Here is a 24,676-nt window from a genome sequence, read left to right as displayed (position 1 = left end):
AAACATGTTTGAGCCAATATAGACCAATGAGCAATAACCTGGTGTAATATTGATCAACCCTAAGAGCAGCTTTTCCTTTTGGATTTATCCAGAGCAACCAACTCATGGTGAAGTTATAATACCAAGTGTCTGTGGACAAAGATGACAGAGCCATACCATTATACAACTGCAATATTTTGGTAACTACTATCCGAAAACAATTGCAAGGCTGGGTTGAATTCACACTAAGTAAATCTCATTAGTACTCTTGTCTAAAATGAGTAGATAAGACTCCTAGAAATCATTGAAGGTCCAATGTAATGGACAATATATACATGTGTATATATGCATCTTAAAGCAGGATGGAGAGTTACAGACTGTTATCACATTGTCTGTATAATCTCTACAGACCCTAAGGTGGACAAATAAATAGGAAAAAAAATATATTAAAAGAGATTTAATTAGATATTAAAAAATTCATATAATGTATATACATGTGTGTATATGTTTATATATATATATATATATATAAAACAAATCAAATACATATGAGAGACAGATTATATGATCAATGCTACATTCACTCACATTCATTCATTACTCTTAGATCCACCTTAAAATATCTCGTAAAATGAGATGACAAACTTACTTAAAATGAATATCAATGATCTTTGCTTTTAGATCCACATAATGTCCTCTCAAAACTCTGACATTGACTAATCCATTTACATGAGTTCATTCCGATTATATTGGTAAATGTTTGTTCTACGGAAAACAAAATAAACTGCAGAAAATAATTTGATTTTGAATTAATGATAAAGACCTCCAAAAGATCTTTGACAAGTCAGAATTGCATAGACAATTGTTCTTTTTAGGTTAAAGTTGCTCATCTGGTAAAAAAAACAATGAACAATAATCTGTCTTCAACAAAATTGATATAACAGAATTTATAATTAAGCTATCATGGAATCTATATACAAGAATTGTAAAAAAATAATATTTATCTAATTCTAAACTACCATTCTCTACTATGCTAAATTCCAAATTTGAATAAAACTTTCACTAATCAATTTATTGTACTAGAAAAAGAAGAATATCACAATTTTAAGATTTCTACCAAGCTGGTTTGTCTAACTATTGAATTCTTTATTCTAACCAAAACAATAACAAACAATATATATAATGTAAACTTAACAAATGTTGATATGCATAAAAGATCATTTCTAAGTTTATAACAATTGTAAGATGATCTAAAACCCCTAAAAAATTGTTAAAAAGAGAAAAATTAAATACCTGTAAAAAAAGTGGGGAATACAAAGTCATTATTATGTTAAACAATGTTATATATTATAATCAGTACCCATGTACTATTGTCATTAAATTGCCACTGAACTTGTTCACACATGGGGAAGTGTAAATACATATAAGTTACTAATTGGCATATTGATTTGTTTTTGTTTACTGAGTTTCTAAGTAAACATCCTGGCTGCCAGTACTTGGTCTTTCAACAGAGCGATAAACAGCACTGTCATTATTAGCAAGAAGGTCCCCACCATAGACAACCCTTTCCTCCATTACAACCTGCTCTCCTCTTCTGGTTTTCTTCTTTTTCCTCCTCCTTCGTTCCTCATCGTAATCAGAAAGATATTCCACAGCAGGTAAGTATTGAGATTCTTGGTAATACCTTGGAGAGTTATCATAACGTCTAAAACAGAACGAAGTGTAAACAATTAACAGAGATTTTGTAAGAAAAAATAAAACATTGGAAAATCATTCTTCAAAAACTATAAAAACTGTAAGCAATGCTCACTTATTTGATACCACACCTTTGATAACATGCACCTATTAATTTGATCAAAATCTAACAGAGGAGGTGCACTGCACAATGGGAACATGTCATAAAAATGCATTGAAAGATCCAATTCAATTCCATTCATTGTTATAGGAGGAGTAACAGATAAGAGATGGGTCCCCCATGTCCCTATATTTACAAATGACAAAGTCTTATGTTTTTCTATGAGAAACCCCCAAATAAGGAAGTTACTTGATACCCTAACTACCCATTTGATAACATGCACCTTTTGATTTGGATCAAAATCTGAAATAGGAGTTACACAGTGGGAACGTGTAATAAAGATTCTGTTTCGATCAATTTCATTCAGAGGTATAGAAGTAGTAATGGATAAGACATGGATCCCTCCTGTGGCAGGCGGAAGGAAGGACAGGCACCCCTATCACTGCTGACCCCCACTTGCAAACAAATATCTGTTACAATGCAAAAATATTTTTAGAAAATACAAACCAAAGACTTCGTGTCATAAGGAAAAATATTTACTTTAATCAAATTCTAAATACCAGTACATGTAACATGAACAGTTGGGAAGGATGCAAATTACCCAAGCATTCATTATTTAAGACAGGACACATATTGAGATAGTTATTGGTTTCATCATGACACAAGCTATAAACACTGTTTTCTTGGTAAGGACAAAATCAAAAGAATAAACTTATCCATACATAGTCCAACAAAAAGGAATTGTCAAATTAATTCACATTATCCTATAGCTATCGGTACTTACAGATATTGTGGCTCTTGCTGAACATATTCAATGGACCTGAAAAAGAAAAATAAAAGTTTTCAAATAATTATGTCTGTAAACTGCAACTACAAACACGCCCCTCCCCATAAACCATATAGGAAACCCCAGAAGTCATTCAAATAGATATTATAAAATGAGAGGTACACAATGTAATCATATAATATAGGATTTGTGAAAGTTTCATCAAATTCAATTCAGTGGTGTTATAGGCGATGTGAATTAGAAGGTGGTCCCCATAGTTAGAGCAATGACTAAGTCCATGTTTTACATCTACCTAAAAAAAACCTAAAAATCATTCAGATGTACAAATGAAATAGCAGGCGCCCATCACATGATTAAGAATATGTGATAGTTTCATCATATTCTATTCAGTGGTTTAAGAAGAGTTGTGGACTGGAACTTGAGACAGAGGAACATCACTACATACTTCATTACAGGGGTATAATAGTAATCTTAATTGTCAAAAGATTTAGTTAACTACTGTAAATTCTGAAATTATTGCATCTATTTATTACTGCAATATTGTCATGCAGTTTGACAATGCAATTTTGAAATAAAAACCTTACATCAGTACATGTATTGTTTAAAATTCCATAATGCATGTTTTCATTGTGAATATGAAATCGGTAATAGTTGCACACAAATATCAAAATAATTTCTGCATTTACAGTTTTGAGGAACATTAGTCCTCTGAAGATGGAAGTTTTGTTAGTAGACTTACTTGTATTGTGGAGCCATAGATAAAGCTACATCCTTCAGATAAATTGGTTCTCTAAAACAAAGAAATTATACTAGAATAATCACAGAAACATCATTGGAAGAGAATCAACTATTGACAATAACATCTTCCCATACATGTTTTTACATTCTAACACTGTGTGTGTGTGTGTGTGTGTGTGTGTGTGTGTGTGTGCGTGTGCAAGAATTTAGTGACGAACTGAATATCAAGCAAAAGTTGGAGGCTCAACTGCTATAATTTTTTTATGAAATCATACATGCCATTGATTAGGAAGATTAAAAATAATATCCTTACTTTTTCTCTGAAGACTATCATATATTTATCATCATTACTGGTATTATTACAATTTTTCTATAGGGCTTAATCTAAAACAATATTACTCAAAGAGCTTTACATCACATCACATGTTTAAAAATATACTACTGATAAAAATATAATACATTAACACACAAAAATATATCAGAGTAGTAAAACTTGTCTAGTTATTTATTAAAGTTAATAAATTGGAAATATTTAGAAAAACAAGAATATATATAAATGAATCATAGTCAAATTGAGTAAAAATATATTGAATAAATTTGGTAAAAAGTCTAAGATAAGTTTGCTATTTAAAAATTACCAAAAAGAAGTTTAAAATTTGAAATCTTGGAAAAAAAAAACTTTGAAAAGAAATATATGTGCTACTACAACATACAATGTACACATTAAAAAAAGAAAAATATCACCAGTTAAAACAAAGGTTCAATAATCAAAAGCAAGCAAACATCTATGGCACTACGTATCACAGAAACGAAATTAAGGGCTTCAAAATGCTTGTCACAAAAAGTGAGTTTTTAACTTCATTTTGAAAATAGACACTGATTTTGCATTATGCAGTTCTTTTGGTAATGCGTTCCAAAGGGTGGCAACCACTTTATCGAATCTTCTATTGCTGTAGGTTTTGGTTCACACAATATGAGTTACAAGTGTTAAGTTGTTTTCAGACCTTAACAATCTTGATGGCCTGTATAAGTTTACAAGTTCACTTATATATAGTGGCATTTCTTGTTTCATGGACTTGAAAACATACAACAGAATTTTGTATTGCACCCTGTACTGTACAGGCAACCAATGGAGAGACTCAAGTGTCGGAGAAATGTGTTTGTGTTTCTTTTTTCTTGTTACCACCCGCCCAACAGTGTTCTGAATCCTTTGTAGTCTCTGAATGACACAAGCTGGTAGTCCATAGAGTAATGCGTTGCCATAATCCAATCGAAAGACAATTGATGAATTGACCAAAGTTTTACATGCATCCTCGTTGATGTATGGAGGTATGCAGCCTATATTTTGGATTTGAAACATGATCGCGACACTGAACCAGTCAATATTACCAGTTGAAGTACTGTATTTTGTATAATTTTATTTTTTTTGACACAGTAATTATCTTTCCATTTTCATTTCACAGTTGATTAGAGACATAGTGAATTTTCTCATTATCTTGAGGATTGTTTTCATTATGGTCAAAATAAGTACTACATTACTGTGTAGGGTTCCATGGGACCTGATAAAGGTTAAATGATGACAATATAAAGATGAAACCTACTTGTATGTGGTTCTTGGTTCAGGTTGGACAGGTACTTCAACGATTCTTTCCTTCTTCTTACACATGCCTGGTAAAAATAATTAAGAATGTGATGTTATCAAATCTTAAAACTCCACAGCCTTTTTTTTTTTTTTGTTTTCTTTTTCTAAGCTACCAATATCCTTTTAAATTCCAAACAGAATATCTTGGTTTTTTATTTGATTCAGAATCGTTACTTTCAGGCATTTTATAACTAAACCTATATTTAGCTTTCTAAGAAAACCATTGGTAGCATTACCCACATTCCTTACTGTCAAATTACAAATTATTACTAACAGGATAATTAATTGGAAAGAGTGAATAACCTTCATATTATTATGAGTACCAAAGAACACCTAGATTTAACGAGTTAAATCCTCAAGCGTTCTTGGTACGAGTGATAATATTTTGGTTATTCATGATTAACAACTGATTATCCTATTTATTATATAGAATTTCTTCATAACTTGTCGATATTTTTAACATGAATTTTAAATTCTGTGAGTGGCGGATTTATATCAAAGTTGTGACATTTCAGGTGGAGAAAGTCAGAGAGTGAAATTACCAAATTTATTTCACAGCGTGAATTCGATAAAACACTACTATCTATATAATAAAATTATTTACAAAAAAGTCAATTGAAAGTGTAATAAACAGTGATGTAAAATTAATCAAAAATGTTTATTTACATATTATATTTTGAACCATTTTTAATTTTCATATATGTTTGAAGTGTTGCTACATTTAATATATTGTAGAATTATCAATGGGAGGGTAAATAACTCAAACAGGATTTAACAAGCATCTCTGTTACACATCTGTTGTGAAAATAAATCATTATTAGAAATTATGAATCACTTACCATGAGTGAAACAACAGATAATGAGGATAGCTACTAAAGCAATGGCAAGTAAACAACCAACAACAATGGCTGCAATTTCTCCTTCAGACAAAGCACCACTAGTTGTGTTGACAACAGTAACTGAAATAGAAATATGGAAAAAATATTTCAATGGTTGATTCAGTTTTAAATGTTATTATCTGTAGGTGTATATCTCTCTGTATAATCCTGAACAGCTGTTTAATGATCATTTTTCATATTGAACTTTAGTCCCAAGTATCTTCATTTGAAAACAAAAGTAAAATTATTGTCATTTTCCAAATTTTGCTCCATTACAACATAGTCTTACAGGAGCAGCTGGCATAAACAATATAAATAGAAGTTTGCCACAGATTTAATTCAAAGGAGAACTAAGACAGCTTAAATGATACCATTCATGTATTCATTTTTACTATTAAAATTTTCATAAGTTCTGTCAAATGTTTGGGGTACACTACAAGCCCTTAAATATAATCTAATATCAAACCTCTCTCAGCTTCCTTGATATGGAATTCAATGATAGAAGATTGTCCAACTGTGTTCTTGGCAGTACATGTATAGGTTCCTAAATCCTGAAGACTGTCCATGTCAACCAACAAGGTATCAGAATAATGATTGAGCAGATTTGAACCATCCTTTGTCCATATCCACTCAGTAGCAGCCGGGTTGGCACGGGTAGAACAATGCAGGGTTACAGGGTTACCAATAGCTCGTTTGAATTCTGTTGTTGTTACTGTGCTAATTGGTGTAACTAAATGGACAAAGAGAAAGAAATAATAATAATAAAACAAATTAAGGTAAAAACATACACAGTAAAATTTTAAAAATAACAAATATATAATAGACTAAAGAAACTTTTTTACCTTTTTGACTAAAAAAAATGGTCTTTTTTCATATTAAAATAGAAGAACAGACTTTGTGGGTATTAGTTTTGAGTGTTGTAATATCACTTATCACTTTTTCATGACGAAAAAAGGAATTATTAGTTCAAACTACACAGTACTTACACCTAACATTAGCATCTAATGTAGCTTGAGCCATTCCAAGGGCATTAGTAGCTACACATGTGTACAATCCATCATCAGTGCTGACAGAACTAGTGACAGTAAGTTTGGGTCCAGTCTGAATCATCCTGTCAGAATAGTACCAAGCAAAGCTAGGAGCAGGATCTCCCTTGGCTGTACATGTAGCTTCAAATGAATCTCCGGCCACAACATCTACATACACAGGGTTGATGGCAATATCGAAAGGTGCAGCTACAAACAAATCCAAATATACATGTATAAAGGCATGCTTACAATTGTTCATTCAATTACAGTTTGCTTCTTTACAAATTAGTTCAATTTGTGAATTTGTTTTCTAATATCGTTATAATTCAAATTTTTGTAACAAATAGCAGCAGTTTTTCAAGTTATAAAATAAAGCCAAAATAAGGATGTTTCTAAATGCCAAACCATGATAATTTTGCTGTTGATTTTTTTCAGTATTACATTTCAGTTATTTATTTCAAAATTATTTTCCAAAACTGGAAGGCACAGGCATATATTTCTTTTTAAAAATGTTGAAAATCACTGTGATGTAGGTTTTGGTTACTTTATACACTTTGTTATGCTTGCTTTGGTTATATACAATTGGTTATGTGTGTCTGGTATATTGACTATGAATGGAAGATTTGCTTCTTTGGCTATGTCTGCATGGTTGTGCTTTATAAAGAAAATTACAATAAGAGTGGTCAGTTTTGTGTGTGTAGTTACAGTTACAAGGTCTGGCCAAAGGGCAGGTACTTGGTGAAGGAATTTTAGTACCAATCATGATTGAAAAACAGAAATTACTGATGAAAGTGTTGAGGCAAATCACAAACATAAAGATGAGGATGAAACTGATGCATACATGTTAAGTTTCCTGCTTTTGGAGGGAGCCTCCCCATATTTCATGAAAAATTTAAGTCTGGTACTCATGTCAAAGCAGGAGATTTAGCCAAATTTGTGTAAAAAATTTCTCTGTTTACTTAAAATTTCAGTAAAATCAATTACTTCAATTTCTGTCAAAACATGTCACTTCAATTACTGTCAAAGCATGTCACTTCAATTACTGTCAAAGCATGTCACTTCAATTACTGTCAAAACATGTCACTTCAATTTCTGTCAAAACATGTCACTGAAACAAAAACTTTAAAAATGCCAATAATGATGAAGAAGAAACTTATGTGACAACTAGTTCAGGGAGGAAAACCACGGACCTGGAAACATGTTATTTAAATATATGGCAATAAATAAATGGTATTCAAACAAGAAAAGTATATTTCTTGTAAAGAATACTTAAAACAAAGTAGGAGGTTTTCATTTTGTAGAATGACTAGAGAGGGAATATTTTTTCTTAATCAGCTTTAGAGGTAGGTTACATATTTTTTTCTGTTTTCAATTGTTAGAGATAAGGAGTCCTGCCAGTCAAAAATCATAAGTTCCTTATGTAGTTCTGATTTATATATTGTGGGACTTATTCAGGCCAAGATTGCAAGGTTTTGACTAATAAGCAGTGTTTATGTTTTCTGTTGACTTTTAAAATCCTTGTCTTTTTTTGCCAAAATTTAAAACCTCCACACATATCATTACCTCGTGTGTCTACAGAGAGAGTAACAACTTCACTCTCTCCAGTACCAATGGTGTTGGTTGCCAAACATTGGTATGATGCTATGTCATCAGATCCTAAGTTGTATATAGTAAGACCAGCCTGGGAAAGACCACCTCCACCATATTTGCTGCCTGTGATGGATAAGATATCTGTAACTCCAGCCTTAATCTTTCTCCAGCTAACACTAGTCACAGCTGGGTTGGCAACATATGTGCATGGAATGTTGATTGATCCTCCTCCTGTTCCACTAAAGGCTGATGTTGTTTTCGAAATTGTTACATCAGGTTTATCTAAAAAAATTCGAAGTCATGAAAATCTATAAAGAGTACATCATCTAAAAATACTTTTCAAACAAGTTAACCAAGTTCAAGTGAGAGTAGATTTATAAATTTATTTCTTGTTTCACCAACATTACTCCCTTTCTGCAGAGCAACATGTTTTTTTTCTATTCCCAAATTCAAATGAAATTCAAAATTGTGTCAAGCCTATATTACAGAATAAAGAATCCTATAAGAATTCTTCATTAACAGTATTTTGGGTTGTCATTTAGATATGTACAACAAAAAATAACAAACTGTGTAAATCCTTTTCTATCCTTTAATTTTTTTGTGTATTACCCTTAACTAAAAACTCTTCAATAAAACTGCATATCTAAAGCTTACATTGAACATCAACAGTGAGCTGAGCATCATCAGTGCCATAATTGTTACTGGCTCGACATGTGTAAACACCCATATCACTCCTCTGAGATGTTGTAATCCTAAGTTCTGCGCCAGTGGCAAACACCTGATTGCTATTGTCCTTAAACCACCGGTAGGTTGCGGCTGGGTTGGCTGTACTGACACAGGTGGCTAATACCAACTGACCCTCTGGAACTGTTATCCTGGCTGGTGTCACATATGTCAGTCTTGGAGCATCTATCAAATGAAATTTCAGAACAAAATGAGAATATTCTGTTTAATAAGATAAGAAGTCAAAATATTAGGATTCATTTAGTAAATTAGTACAACTTTATGTCAACTGAAAATGCTTATCACCTTGATTGTTAAACAAAATATCCAAAAAAACTAATTTAAGAATGACTGACCTCCTACAACATCAAGGTAAACCTGGTTACTAGATCCAGTACCAACACTGTTAGTAGCCTGACAAATGTATTGTCCTTCATCATTGTCCTCAACATTAGCAATGGTGAGAGATGGTGTTGTTACAGTTCCACCGGAGTATCTACTGTTAGATGTTATAGACAAAGAGGTAGGAACATTGTTAATGACTTTCTGCCAGGTGATGGATGTCTCTTTAGGATCTGATGTAACAACACACTGAATAACAACGGAATCTCCTACACTGACAGTTGGTGTAATACTAGCAACAACATTTGGAACATCTAAAAGTAGAAAAATAATATTACTGTCCCTGTAATATTCAAATCACAAGCATAGCAGTTTTGGACCAAGGGTAATCCTATAACTGATTTACAAAGACATAACAGTTTTGGACCATGGGTAATCCTAAAACTGATTTACAAAGAATTACTATTTACAGTTATTTTTACTTTTTATGAAACTGTTATATTGTCCTTATCATACACTTTAATATAAAATATTATTATAAACATTATGACACAAATTTTCAGTTCAACAAGTTAAATATTATCCCATTAATTGCCCCAAAAAGCTAGTATGATAAATCTATACATTTTAATATATTCTAATTTTACAAAAAAACTTACAGCCTTGGACATCAAGAACGGTTTGAGAACTGTGGCCTGTACCAATTCCATTGGTAGCATGGCAAATGTATGAGCCTTCATCACTTTCTGCAGCATTAAATATAATCAATGATGGTGAACTTGGTGTAGAACCACCATATTTAGCACCAGTCATTGTTAGAGTAACAGTCTGACTATTGACAATACGTGTCCAATAAACACTGGTATGGGCTGGAGTACCAGTAACCTCACATTCCAGTGTAATGGGATTACCTTTCTGGACAGAATAACTGCTTTTCAGTATTCTAACACTTGGTACACCTTAAATAGATAAATAAATAATTAGCATCTACTTAACTAGGGTATTGCTATACTCAGCAACACTGATGATATATTTGTAATGTAAGTGTTGGCCATTAAGAGGGAGCCCCATCGTTTATTTAGTCAGTTAATTCCATTTTTTAATTTGTAGTATTCATTTTATAATAGTTATAATACTTCAGCAATTTAGAGAGGCATTTCATATTTCCTCCAATAACTTGCACTTTTGACCACATTCCAAACTTTTTTTTTGATTTTATAGAATGACATTTTTCTTTTTTTTATGTTTTCACAGAATGGCAGAAGAAATTAACTTTAAATTATAAAGTTTCGATTTTACTTAAAAAAAGTGATTATGGAGAAGTCTTATTGAAACTGACTTCCAGTAACATCTACAGTTCCTCTCCCACTCTGACCAGTTCCAACTGCATTTGTAGCAAAACATATGTAATCTCCCTCATCATTGCCATCAGCATTGAAGATGGTCAGTGACGGAACCTGTAGGGATGATCCAGCATATTTGTTATTATTCTGTACAGTGATAGTTTGGGTAACACCATTGCTGATTCTCTGCCAGTAAACACTAGTGTGGGATGGATCAGATGTGATTGTACAAGTAATGGTCAGGGTATCACCATATGGTACAGTGTAAGCTGATTTGTCCAATACAACAGTTGGTACATCTAAAAAAAATATCAATAATCAACTGTTAATAATTCTAATCATGAGATTCTTCGTGCTTATAGCCATTTTTGATTGATCGAGAACATTGTTGCCAGAAAGTTCATACATGCATGAACTTCGCCAGAAAGTTCATACATGCATGAACTTCGCCAGATCATTCATACATGCATGCACGCCAGTCAACTTGAAACCAATATGGCGGTCATGCAGTTCGAAAGAGTGTGGCAATGAACTTAATGGAATAATATAGCAATAAGAATAGTTTATTATATGCACACTGATTTTACCGGTCAAGAGAGTAATTTTCAGCTCCGTAAAAAAAACTTAGAACTGAGTCTGACTGAAACCTTAAAAACACCTTGTTGTAATTTTCCTTCTTCCTAGTTATATTTCCTTAACAATTATATTCCTGCTGAATTTTTTACATGTCATATTTTCCAATGCCAACTATCACTTCATCCACGCCGCCTTCACTGTCGTTGTGCAGCCGATTATGTGTAAATATTCATCCATGCTCCCATACGTATGCAAAGGAATATGTGTGTATTGAAGCGTAAATTCATGTATAGTTTACCTTTTTATTCAATCATCCACTGCAGACACACTGTCTTCTTTTTTTGTCATTAATTAAACTTTGACATTTGAAAAGAAACTTACGTATAATCATCGATAAAAATTTCTGTCTTCTTCATTATTTTGAAAAGTTTATCAAATTAAGTGTTACTTACTGCCAAGTACATTGAGAATTGTAATCTGTGATTGGCCAGTACCAACACTATTATCAGCCAGACAACGATAACTTCCAGCATCAGCTTGCACAGTATTACGGATAGTAAGTGATGGTGTTGTCAAGGTAGATCCACTATACTTGTTAGATCCTGTTACGGTTATAGGCTGGGGTTGGCCATTAACTAACTTGTGCCAGTATACAGTTGTATGGGCTGGATTAGATGTAATTGTACATTCCAGTTCTATGTCACTTCCAAGGTTCACTTGGTATGAGAGCTGAACAACATTGACAATTGGTACATCTAGAAATTTAAAAGTCAAAAAGAATTTTATGTAATAGGTAAATTGACTCAATATCAATCAAAAACATGCGAACAGGGGCCTTGTAATTAACTCATTGATGAAAACAATGGTACATTACTCATACATGTATTTTAAAAAAAATTAAGATCTGATTTAAAAACATAAAAAATATTCCCAATATTTAAGTCACTTCATCAGAATAGAAGAGATTTTTCTCTTATTATAAAAAAATGTTTATTACTTTTTTGAAAAGAAATGAATTTTTTTACAATGGCCTAATAAAGATTCTATTAGAGGACTAAGTTTAGAAGCACTGAAAGCTTGATTTCAGTCTGACAGGAGTTTATAGTTTAGAAGCACTGAAAGCTTGATTTCAGTCTGACAGGAAGTCACGTCTTACAGAGTTTCCATACATTTCATATCTTCTTCACTAAAAAGCCTTAACTATATGGTCTTAAATAATTATTTTTATTCAGTTTATTATTCTATTTCTGTGTAAAGAATAACAACATTGCCATACCATATTAAACCCAATTTTCAAATTTACATATATAAATATGAACAACCAAAGCACCTGCAGTTTCAGACTCTGTTTGACTATTGTAAGCAAATGTATGTTTTTTTTACAATGCAACATGAACCACCAAGATACCTAGAAAAGCAACAAAAAGGAAAAAAATTGTGGCAAGAAGATTTTGAAATATGTCTATATATTCAAGTGTCCTCTGACAGGTTACACCTGCCATAAATTAATTACTGGTATTTTACCAAATTGAAATGTTTTAAAGAGTACCATGTAATCAAGATAACCAAAATTCTACTGGAAATCAAAAGAATGTAACCCAGACATGAAAAACACACACATACAACAAAGAACTGAAGTAAATGAGTAATTTAGACTCAACTAAAAACTGGGAGCATGGACCAAGTGCACTGGTAGGATAAGTGTCCTCTGTTTTTCTAGAAACATCCGCCGAGTTTCATATAAAAAGTCAAGTACAGGGTAGACGAAAGAGGAAAGGAAAATTATGACACATTGACCAAATCAGTTCTCATGGTGCAGATGGATACACCGTAATGATCCATGAGTTCATGATTAAGAATTTCCACAAGTTGAATATACCTATATATGTATTTAAAGAACAAATATGAACTTACTTCCTACAACATCTAAGAATGTTTGAGAACTCTGTCCTGTTCCAACGCTGTTATCAGCATAGCATACATAGTAGCCTTCATCTGCTACAACTGCATTGTTTATAACAAGAGATGGAGATGTGACGGTAGATCCACTATATTTGTTGTTAGCTGTAGCCAGATTTACATTAGTTGGAACTCCATTGACAACCTTTTTCCAGTATACTGTTGTATGTTGTGGATTGGCAGATACAACACACTGCAGGGTAACAGAGCTACCAACATTTACACTGTAGGTATTGGCTAAAATATTCACTTGTGGAGCATCTACAAAAAGATCATTAAAGATAATTTTATGATTCAAATTAATTTTATATCAAATTATCAAGTTATTATATTATGGACAGACAGTGTTCAATACATCTTCAAAACAATAATCTGGATTTTGTAAAAAAAAAAATAATAGAAGATATTTTTTCTGATTGTCAAACATTTCATTACATAACAAAATATGATAAGAACACATTGTAAAACATATATCTTATCTGTGAATTTTTTTTTTTGTTCTAATGACAAACACAAGTGTTTTTTATATGATGGTTTATGCAAGGAAACAGATATCAATAGTAAACAGATGATAAAAATCTTGCCACTTGTACAATGATATTTTCTATCTCTACACCACTTACTTCCAACTACATTAAGGAAAGTACTTTGACTTTGTCCAGTTCCAACACTATTAGAGGCATAACATTTGTAGTATCCACCATCAGCACTTGCGGCACTGCTGATTGTTAAAGATGGTGTATTTACTGATCCTCCACTGTATTTGTTGCTGTTGGTTACAGTGATGTCGGTTTCAACATTGTTCAGAGTTTTCACCCACCTTACACTGGTATGAGCAGGGTTAGAGGTCACACTACAGACTAAGGTTATACTGTTGCCAATAGTAACACTGTATTGACTCTGTGGAATGCTGACAATTGGAGGACCTAAAATGATACCAAAATATTGTTTACTGCATCCATTTTATCATTCAACTTTCATGAAAGACATAGATATCATGATATTTTTCTAAACTGAACCACTGTACAATTTGTTTGAATAAGACAGGTATTTGATTTACCCAGGTTCAAAATACATTTTAGATTGATTGATTCATTGTTGGGGTTTACCACCTGAGCAGCAATATTTCAGCTTTATTCAGGCGATGAACATGAAATGGATGACAAAATTAACATGAAACAATGATGACGAAATGAAAAAAAGGGATGGGACACAAGGACAACAGGGTCGACCAATTTTGATTGCCACAAGATAAAAGGGAGGGATGGGTAGTGTCGGGCAATTTAGCCTCCTGTGGCAGAGCGCAAAGGTTCATACTCCTATCGAATACCACAGCAGGGTTCTTTAACGTGCAAGGAACGTGCCATCTTTCCCAACACGGTGCACCACTATGGTTTGCAGTCAGGTTTTCCGTATTATAGCCTGACAACCCCAGCATGTAACACACCAGGGGTACCCCATTCCACCACCTGGGGCACACATCCCAGTTGCTCTGTGGGCAGAGCTCCTAGCCCCTGGCTAGATTTCTGAGCACTATTTAGTCGCCTTTTATGACAAGCTTAGCGCTGCTGCAGGCCTATTCTTTTGACACCCAGACCTGCACAGGGTCAAAATACATTTTAGTAATATACAGTGACTTCACAAAGTACTTTGGTTTATTCAGAGTTCAATTTAGACATGTTTCACTACATACAGTAACTAACTATAAAATGAATATTTTTATAAATATTCTGTAAGTATTTTTATTATCAACTTACTTCCAGTTATGTCTAAAAATGATTGCTGTGAGGTACCAGTTCCTACAATATTGGTAGCAGCACACGTATAGTATCCTTCATCACCGTTCTGTGCGTTAGAAATAACAAGTGATGGAGAGTTGACAGTTCCACCACTGTAACGTGCCGTACCAGCAATATCTACAACATCAGTATTACCACCAACTAATCTAGTCCACTGTATAGTAGTGACAGCAGGATTACCAGTAACTACACATTGTATGGTGACAGATCCTCCAACAATGACTGAATATTGGTTTGATTGTATCGTGGCAGTTGGTAAATCTAGAATAACAACATGATTCCATTTCTAATTGCCCTAAAACTGACATTGTATAAACCATGGTGAACTGAATGTTTATTGACCAATTTTCAACAAAATTAGCACTACTGTGAGCATACCTCACAAAAGAATACCCACACACCTACAAGTCACGTAGGTACATAAATACTTTCTAAAACTTCCATGTGATCTTTAAGTTTTGATCTGAGCCTAAAACTTATTCAAATCAAAAGTTTTAATCTAAGATGCATAAAAGCATTACTAATATAGAATAGGAACCTCGTTGGAGTATTTCTAACATGGAAAAGTCTGAATACGGCATAAGGAAACCCAAAGTCCATCATACTGATCAAATAAATCTACATAGCAGGTGCACAATGCCATTTATACTACACACACTTGAGCAAGCTCACACAAATTATATCCCCTGCTTTAAGTAGTAATACATTAAGATAAATCCTTTGCAGGTTTAATAACCTCCTAATGCAGCAACCTGACATTAAAAACATTTGAAACATTAGCTGGATTATCTATTCCTTCAAAGACACCTATATATGAAGCATTACATTAAAATTTCAACAAAATCCATTGAGCAATTTATGAGTTGTGCTAAAGAGAGCAACAATTGGATTTTAATGGGGTTCAGGGGGTTAGATGAAATTTTCTATCCTGCTTTTTTTCATTATGAAAAAATGTATAAATATATATTGCCTGAAAATAAACAAAAAATATCAGGATAATAATAGGTCCTGCCATTTTATTTTTCTTATTTCTTATGGCCTGTCTGCCTTTTTATTTCTTAAAAATTTCAATCCTGCATTACTTATTTCAAATCTCCTCCTCCCTTCTCCACCAAAAAAAACCAGAACTACTCAACCTTTCTTCTTACATAGGAGAAAAACCTCAAATGTACTGGGTGAAAGAATTTATCCCAACTTTGTCTGATCTTATTCTTAAATTATAGATAAACTAGTTGATTTTTTACCCTTACTTTTTTTAAACTCCTCTTTCTTCTTCCTGATTAAAAAATCAAATGGTAGTTCTCCAAGATATCATTATGTAAAATTCTGAACTTGAATTATCTCCCTTTGAAGGCATCAAATAATTATCTTCCTTTATGCCCATATCCATTTACTGCCTATCATTCCCTTAAATTTTCATTAAAATCCATTAAGCAGTTTAGAAGGGTGCAGACAGGATAATTCCTTTAAACCCCAAAAAGAATGTTTGAAGAGGAGGCATGATGACTGGTAGTTAAAGACTGAAAATATCAAAATGTTTTAAATGCAGCATGTTATAATTCATTTCATGATAAATTATATCTATACATTCTTGACTCAAAGTTTCAAAGTGTATAAATATGTTAAATGGAAACTGCAGTAATATTCAAAATATTAAAGATAACAATATTTTTTTCAATTTGTACTTGATACTAATTCTTTAGTGTAAATTCGAACAAATATAAGACTTACTTCCAAGAATAGAGAGAACAGTTTGCTGACTCTGGCCTGTTCCAATAGAGTTAACACCAAAACAGGTGTAGGTGGCTTCATCAGAATTATCAACATTACTAATAGTCAGTGAAGGATTCTGCAATGTAACTCCACTGTATTTGTTACTATTGGAGTTGGTATTAATTGTTGTAGTTTGGCCATTCTTCACCTTCTGCCAATACACAGATGTAGCTGCTGGTGTTCCAGAAACAGAACAAACCAGAGTAACAGACTGGCCATAGTTAGCACTGTACTGTGACTGGGGTACAACAACAGACAAAACACCTACAAAATATTGATAACATTTAAGGTCAAATATGAATAAAGGCTATAATGTTTTCATATTTCATTTTGCATATTGTTAATTTAGAAAATATTACAATGTTTTTATTACTATGAAAAAAGAGGCAGGGTTGTACTAAAGGCAATAATCAAAACTTTTAAAAGAATGTAACTGGATTAATCAGATTATTGCAATAATTAAAATCACAATTTTGTCTTAAATCACAAAATTTAAACATCCACAATTGTTTCTGAATTTACAGCATATCTTACACTACTTAAGTAGCACTCCACATAACAATCAACACATGCAAAATGTGATTCATGGTTGGAAAACCTACATATTTTTATTTTTGATATTTTGTTTAAAATGTCAGTAAACAGAAAGTACCATGTGATTTTTCATATAACCCTTGTTCATAGGAGATCAAAGTTATATAGAATGTACTGTAGAATTCAAAATTAAGGGAGATAACTCTGTAAATGTCACTAAAATTCAATAGAAACTGTTGGATTTTCCATTTGGAAAATCTCCTAAGAACAGACAGAATGGAATGAATAAACATTTCATCATATGCACCTATAAAGCATCTTAATAACAAAAATAAAAAATATGTAGCCTTTTTTTGAGGTGTATCACATTTTATTGAATTTGAATGATTCTTAAAAAGACAGTTACGTAATAGTTAAAACCAAATTAATTCTAGAATTCTTCTCTTTATGAGCTTTTAAAGGTTATCTCTGCATGAACAATACACAAACAAAATTAGGTTTTACTTACTTCCAATGACATCAAGATATGTTTGAGAACTTTGACCTGAACCAACCGAGTTGGTTGCCTGACATATATAATATCCTTCATCAGCGTTAACAGGATTATTGATAGTAAGTGATGGTTGGTTTACTGTAGAACCAGAGTATTTGCCAACAGTTCCAAGATTGATGCTGGATGTGACTCCATTTAGGACACGGAGCCATTGCACAGAAGTGTGAGCAGGGTTAGAGGTCACTCGGCACTCTAATGTAATGCTAGCTCCAACATTGGTACTATATGTGTTGGATAAGACTTGTACAATGGGGACACCTGAAAATCAATTTCAAACATATTATGTGTGTCATAAAACTTCCTTCTGTTTACGTATATACAGTGAATCCACAGTTTTATTTAGAGAGATCCTCAGCAGATAACTTTGATCTTTTCAAATCAACTTCACAAAGTGTATTGTTTGGTTTTATAGCTGTTATCCAAGACCTAGTTAATCACAAGCAAGATGTTTAGCTGTGGAACTCACCAGTCAGGTTTCCAAAATAAAGAAAACTACATTATTCTTTCTTTTCTCTTTGTAGTAGATACTGAAGATCTTCTAAGAGTATGATCATACAAGTATATTACAAGTAGCTCAATTAACTGTTGTTTATGTAAACTTTAGCCAAGTCCCATTCACCATAACCTTATTTTATGATGGCTGAGCAAGTAAGGAATACAAGAATTATGAACCCAGCTGTAAGTACTGCCCAATTAGGTCTTCTATATACATGTAATAGTTTAAACTAAGAAATTGTGTAAAATGGAAGCTGGATATTAACTATATGTATATCCAAGTAACATTTTACATATTTACTTTACTCAATACAGACACACCAATCCCATACCTAGTAGACTCTACACTTACTTCCAATAACATCTAAGAATGTTTGTTGACTGTTTCCTGTTCCAATGCTGTTAGTAGCATAACATACATAAAAACCTTCATCTGATTGTTCAGCATTTGTGATGGTCAGTGAGGGAGTACTGACAGTTGAGCCAGAATACCTGTTGTTGACACTGACAGTTGTAGCAACACTGTTGACAATTTTTTGCCAGTAGACTGTGGTATGAGCAGGGTTGGCTGTCACAGTACAGGTCAAGGTCACAGTACCACCATAATTAACAGTGAAAGTTGGACTGGGAATGTTGACAATTGGAATACCTGAAAACCAGAGGGAATAAGTTCATACAGTATGTTGGCAATTGTAATACTTGATAACCTGGGGAATAATTAGTTCATAGTGAATGTTGATAACTGGAATACCTAAAACCAGGATGATAATATGCTGATAATTAGAATACCTGAAAACCAAGGGAATAATTAGATCATAGTGAATGTTGACAATGTTAACAATGTCCTTTGGCCAGGTGAGCTAAAAATGTTGAAAATTGGCTTGCAATTATTATACCAAAAAAATATACAGTATATATAAACTTAGATGATTTAACAATCACATGTTTATTTCAACACAAAATCTCAGTGTATTGCAGAGAGCAAACTTGAGTCACCTACAAGCCACAATATGAAGAAATAAAAGGGTCAAAACTGTACTTTCTATCAAAAATTCTGACAATAATTTTATTCCTTTATTTACATATACATATGATTCCCATCCTACATATAAAATTCCACAAAAATCCAATGAGTTCAGAAAGAGTGGTACTAACAATGAATGAAGACAGACCAAGGTATCAATGGACAGACAAACAGACAGACAGGCTGATCCCTACATACCCCTAAAATTTGTTTGTAAGGGGTACAAAAATGTCTTAACAATTGAAAATTGCATATAAAAAAAGACCAAGGGCCATAACTCTATAAATAACAAACTAAAATGAGCTGTTACTTATTTATTTATTAAGATCTACGTATAAGCAAATAATCAAATCATTCAACTCAGAAAAAGGTACATACAACTTAACATTTCACAAAAAGACAATGTCAAAGGGCAAAACTGGCCAAAAAGTTATTCTGATTGATCAAAGTTGGAATTTAATGTGTTACTAAACTAACATACCAATTACAAATGGAGATCAATAACGCAAACCACTTTATCCACTAAAAAATAAAGCAGAGTGACAAATCAAACCTATACTATAGTCTTATTCTGCTTTGCCAGAAAGAAATTGAAAAAAAAAACTTACTCATTAATGGTCAAACTGCTCTTCAAACATATGCTCACCAAGCTATAAGAATATTATTTCACAACAACTCTTACAAAGAGGGAAGACTTATATTTATAGAATTTTTCAACTACTGAGCCTTTCATCATCAAGATGCATCAACCTTATGAATGGTTAGACAAAAGGACTAATAAAGGAATACCCTTTCCATGCCCCTTTGTCACTTCCCAGCAAGAAATATAAATTAAATTGATAATTATTAACACACTTACTTCCAATAACATCAAGGTATGTATTAGCACTTTGACCAGTTCCAACACTATTGGTAGCAAAGCAGATATAGAAACCTTCATCATTATTCTCAGCATTATTTACAGTCAAGGATGGGTTACCAACTGTAGATCCAGAGTACTTCACATTGTCAATTGTGATTTGAGTTAATTGGCCTGCAACATTCCTCTGCCAATATACATTGGTATGAGTAGGGTTGGCTGTCACTGTACATTCTAAAGTCCTGCTGCTACCAATGTTTACTGAGTACTGACTCTGCAGAACCTGAACTATTGGTATGTCTGTAACAAAGTCATATTCAATTATACATGTACTTAGAATAGTTTTGTGAAAAAGATTTGTGAGACAAGAGATCTCCATGGTGACATGCCCTTATGCTGAAATTTTATATTACAGCAAATATGTAAATAGTTCGGTCATACTGCTTGAAAACTGAGAAAAAAACTTGCATTCTAATTAACTTTTGGCAAATACATATAACACTGATCTGGAATAGTTTCAGATCTTAAGCCATCATGTTGATAAAATGTATTTTGAGGGTGCTTCCAAAAAAATTAGCTCAATTAAATCAATCGAAACTTTATTATCATTCAAGTTTATTTTGGTATTAAAAAGTATCAGGTGAACTAAGCAAAATGGCAATTTGATTAATTATAAACTAACAATACAAAATTTATGATACAATGCATTGTAAAACAAACAATGTTTATACTTACTAACATGTTTACACTAGTTCCCATTTTAGATGTAAGGTGAAAGCTGTTTCCAAGACCATTTACTAATAGAATATCTTTATTTGAGATATGCTTTGAACTGAGAGTGATATTAAAATAATTTAAGAAATGTTTCAATGTAACTAACTTCAAATATAAATGGTTAGTGTTTTCAAAGAGTAATCAAGGGAACCAAGGTTATAGCGGTAATCAAAAGAATGTAATCCAGGGACAAAGACCAGACATGGAAAACAGACAAAGTTAAGTGGCATCGAGACTGTAGGTATACTGTACAAATTAACATACTTCCTACTACATCAAGGTAAGTGTTCTGACTCTGTCCAGTTCCAATGCTGTTGGTTGCGTAACATCTGTAATTTCCTTCATCACTGAGCTGGGCATTGCTTATGGTTAAAGATGGATTCTGAACAGTTGAACCAGAGTACTTGACTAAATTCATATCAATGGTTGAACCTGCACCATTAGAATCAATTCTTTGCCAGTACACAGTGGTGGCTGCTGGACTTGCAGAAACAACACACCCAAGAGTAACAGATTTTCCTGTATCTACATTGTAGTTTGGCAGAGAAACTTGTACTATTGGTGCGTCTGAAAATAAAAATAGGTTCATCATGATAATACTTGATATCTAAAAATACTGCTGTTGCTTCAATCTTTGTTGTAGTTACTAATTTTTATACAATGCTTATGTGGTACACTGTACTTTAACATCTTTTTGACTTAGTAGGTTTTCACATCATTTCCATTGTTATCTTGTATAAATTAATTCTTTAATGTAAAATTAAACTTTTTCAGTGAAACTTTTTTAACAGACTTGGATTTAATAGATTATTTTAGGGGAGTGTATAATTACAGGTACAAACATATATAATTCAGACAAATTACCATATTGATTAATAAAATCAAATGTTGCCTTGGAAAAATATTGAAAATTTATTGTTAGCAACAAAGACAATATATAGACAGTTTGGAGTCTAATGTTTTGAAGATAAGCTAGTCTGTTTTAAACTTACTTCCTGTAACATCAAGATAAGTCTGCTGACTACTTCCAGTTCCTGCGATGTTGGTAGCAGTACATGTATAATATCCCTCATCAGTGTTCTGGGCACCAGATATAGTCAGAGATGGAGTTCCTACAGAAGAGCCGCTATACTTGCTATTAGTGAGGTCAATATTCTGAACCTGTCCATTGAGAACACGTGTCCACTGTACAGAGGTATGTGCTGGATTAGCAGTGACAGTACACTCTAATGTAACAGTATTACCTAATAGTACAGTGTACTGGTTGGAAAGAACTCGCACCACTGGAACGGCTGTTAAAATAAAAATTTTAATGTTTAGTTGTTAAGCAGCAAAACAGAAGTCTCCTGTCAGTGGGGGATGCAGTCATTGCCTGGTCCAACATTGGATACAAAATAGAAGTCTCCTATCAGTGGGGGATGCAGTCATTGCTAGGTTAGATATTGGATATAAAATAAAAGTCTCCTATCAGTAGGGCATGCAGTCATTGCTTGGTTAGAAATTGGATACAAAATAGAATTCTTTGATGTCAAGGATAAATGGACATGACACAAAACTAGTGATGAATTCTAGACCATCAAAACGGAAAAAGTGTATTACTTAAGTTTAATAAATGAACAATACTCACAACCCTGGACATCCAAATAGGTCTGCTGACTGTTCCCTGTTCCTACACTATTTGTAGCATAACATGTATAGAAACCTTCATCTGCATTATTAGCTCCTGTTATTGTTAATGATGGTGTACTGACAGAGGAGCCACTGTACTTGTTGTTATTGGTAACGGTAATTGTTGTGGTGACACCATTAACAGTTCTCCTCCATTCTACAGATGTATGACTAGGTGTAGCTGTAACCTGACACTCCAGCTGAATGGTATTTCCAAAAGGTACAGTGTACTGGTTTTGTGGGATAACAACAACAGGAATGTCTACAAAAAGAGAAACAAATGTTTTATTGTAAAGAGTAGATCTAATAAACCCAGTAATTTAGACTTAAAGAATTCTTAAATTTAAAATTAATGCATTTTTCCAGTTTGATCTAAGTGAATATCTATATCTAGCTCAGTAACAGTCAGAGAATGTATGCTAATGTGTTTTGAAAATAGATATTTGGGCATTTTTTGACTCAACTGTAAGTTTGTAAGTAAAACTAAGGCTCAATCTATTTGGAAAACATTATAAATTTTGACCTCTTGACAGTTGTTCTAACAGAATCAACCTAGATATCATGAGTTGGAACCTGTTTCTGTGGGTCCTGCCATAAAGGAGTTTAAATTTGTTAAGACCCTCATGCCAAATTTCAAAATCCTATTATCAATGACAAAAAGTTACAATTGGAAGATTGTTTAATACTTTGAAAAAGCAACAAAAATGTACAAAACTTTAAAGGTCAAAAGTTACAAACCCTGGTAACTGACAAATTCTCTAGAAGTTTCCTAGCTACCTGCAAAACATCAAATCCTTAGCTTGAAATTCGAAAAAAATTTCAACCTGGACACCATTTGCTATGGATAGAAAGATCACTATAAAAGGTCCTCCATATATTGTGGCAGGACCTTAAACAATATCTAAAGGTTATTCTATCCTTAGGCTGTACTTACTTCCAAGAACATTTAATGTAGATGGCTGACTGTTACCAGTTCCAACACTGTTGGTTGCAAAACAGACATAGTTAGCTTGGTCACTCTGATCAACATTAAAGATTTGTAGTGAAGGTGACTGCACGGTTGATCCACCATATTTGTTTTGGTTGCTTCCTGCATTAATGGTTGTAGTGACACCATTCTGTATTTTCTGCCAATACACGCTAGTCTCACTTGGATTAGCACTTACAGAGCAGCCTATGGTTACTGTGCTGCCAATGTTCACGGTGTAGGATGGGTTTGTGATAACCACTGTTGGAATTGCTGTAAGAATAATAGGTGTGTAAATATTTTAAGATATTTATTTATCCTTAGTTATTCCTTTACATCTTTACATTATAGTAGCAGAACAGATAATTGTAGATTTTTGTACTAAAGACTTGTATAGTTTTAGAGATTTTGGGTTCACAATACATAAATATGGACAAAGTGTCAGCGACGTCATATATATGTAGAATGTAAGACCAAAACTATGAGTTGATGAAAAATCTTCTTACGGAACTGACAAAATTTGTCAACACTAAAGTAGACGATTGCACAAATGCAACATTGAACTCCGTCCATCATAGGCATAGCATAAAATCATATTAGCATTATCTGAAGCCTAAACTTAAATATACACACCTGCAGATGATATTAAAGAAGTGTACATAATTTGAACTTTGAACAATGTTTAGTTTTCATTATTGCATTCTCGAAGTCTTACTCTCATAATCATGTGATTTTTCATCACAACTATTTTTACTAAACTTTTCAGCATTGAAATACAATACACACTTCTGCAAATAATAATAAAAAAGTGGGAAAAAAATAACCAGTTTGTCAGACTTTCGTACTCCTC

The 24,676-nt window shown here is 32.9% G+C and overlaps 1 protein-coding gene across 10 annotated transcripts in view; it reads right to left on the bottom strand.

The window, feature by feature from the left end:
• Positions 1–421: 421 nt before the first annotated feature.
• LOC148624274 (hemicentin-1-like) overlaps positions 422–24,676 on the bottom strand; it is a 96,786-nt gene continuing 72,531 nt past the window's right edge. For all 10 annotated transcript variants that reach the window (XM_088566913.1, XM_088566915.1, XM_088566918.1 and 7 more), the window contains 24 exons: positions 23,794–24,099; positions 22,819–23,121; positions 22,184–22,483; positions 21,456–21,758; positions 20,418–20,717; positions 18,887–19,183; positions 17,995–18,297; positions 16,911–17,216; positions 15,138–15,440; positions 14,004–14,306; positions 13,336–13,641; positions 11,874–12,176; positions 10,842–11,144; positions 10,162–10,461; positions 9,517–9,816; positions 9,092–9,346; positions 8,411–8,719; positions 6,806–7,054; positions 6,286–6,549; positions 5,781–5,900; positions 4,901–4,967; positions 3,301–3,351; positions 2,559–2,594; positions 422–1,684 (listed from right to left, as the gene is read on the bottom strand). In XM_088566913.1, coding sequence (XP_088423039.1) covers positions 1,438–1,684; positions 2,559–2,594; positions 3,301–3,351; positions 4,901–4,967; positions 5,781–5,900; positions 6,286–6,549; positions 6,806–7,054; positions 8,411–8,719; positions 9,092–9,346; positions 9,517–9,816; positions 10,162–10,461; positions 10,842–11,144; positions 11,874–12,176; positions 13,336–13,641; positions 14,004–14,306; positions 15,138–15,440; positions 16,911–17,216; positions 17,995–18,297; positions 18,887–19,183; positions 20,418–20,717; positions 21,456–21,758; positions 22,184–22,483; positions 22,819–23,121; positions 23,794–24,099 — 6,134 coding nt within the window. In that variant the 3' untranslated portion in view covers positions 422–1,437. The remainder of the gene's footprint in view (positions 1,685–2,558; positions 2,595–3,300; positions 3,352–4,900; positions 4,968–5,780; positions 5,901–6,285; positions 6,550–6,805; positions 7,055–8,410; positions 8,720–9,091; positions 9,347–9,516; positions 9,817–10,161; positions 10,462–10,841; positions 11,145–11,873; positions 12,177–13,335; positions 13,642–14,003; positions 14,307–15,137; positions 15,441–16,910; positions 17,217–17,994; positions 18,298–18,886; positions 19,184–20,417; positions 20,718–21,455; positions 21,759–22,183; positions 22,484–22,818; positions 23,122–23,793; positions 24,100–24,676) is intronic.

The sequence above is a fragment of the Perna viridis genome, chromosome 2 (genome assembly GCF_037379345.1).
Source record: "Perna viridis isolate PV_CMFRI_1.1 ecotype Kerala chromosome 2, ASM3737934v1, whole genome shotgun sequence".
Taxonomy (NCBI): domain Eukaryota; kingdom Metazoa; phylum Mollusca; class Bivalvia; order Mytilida; family Mytilidae; genus Perna; species Perna viridis.
The sequence above is the reverse complement of the archived record's forward strand: the minus strand, read 5'-3'. Positions and strand labels throughout refer to the sequence as shown.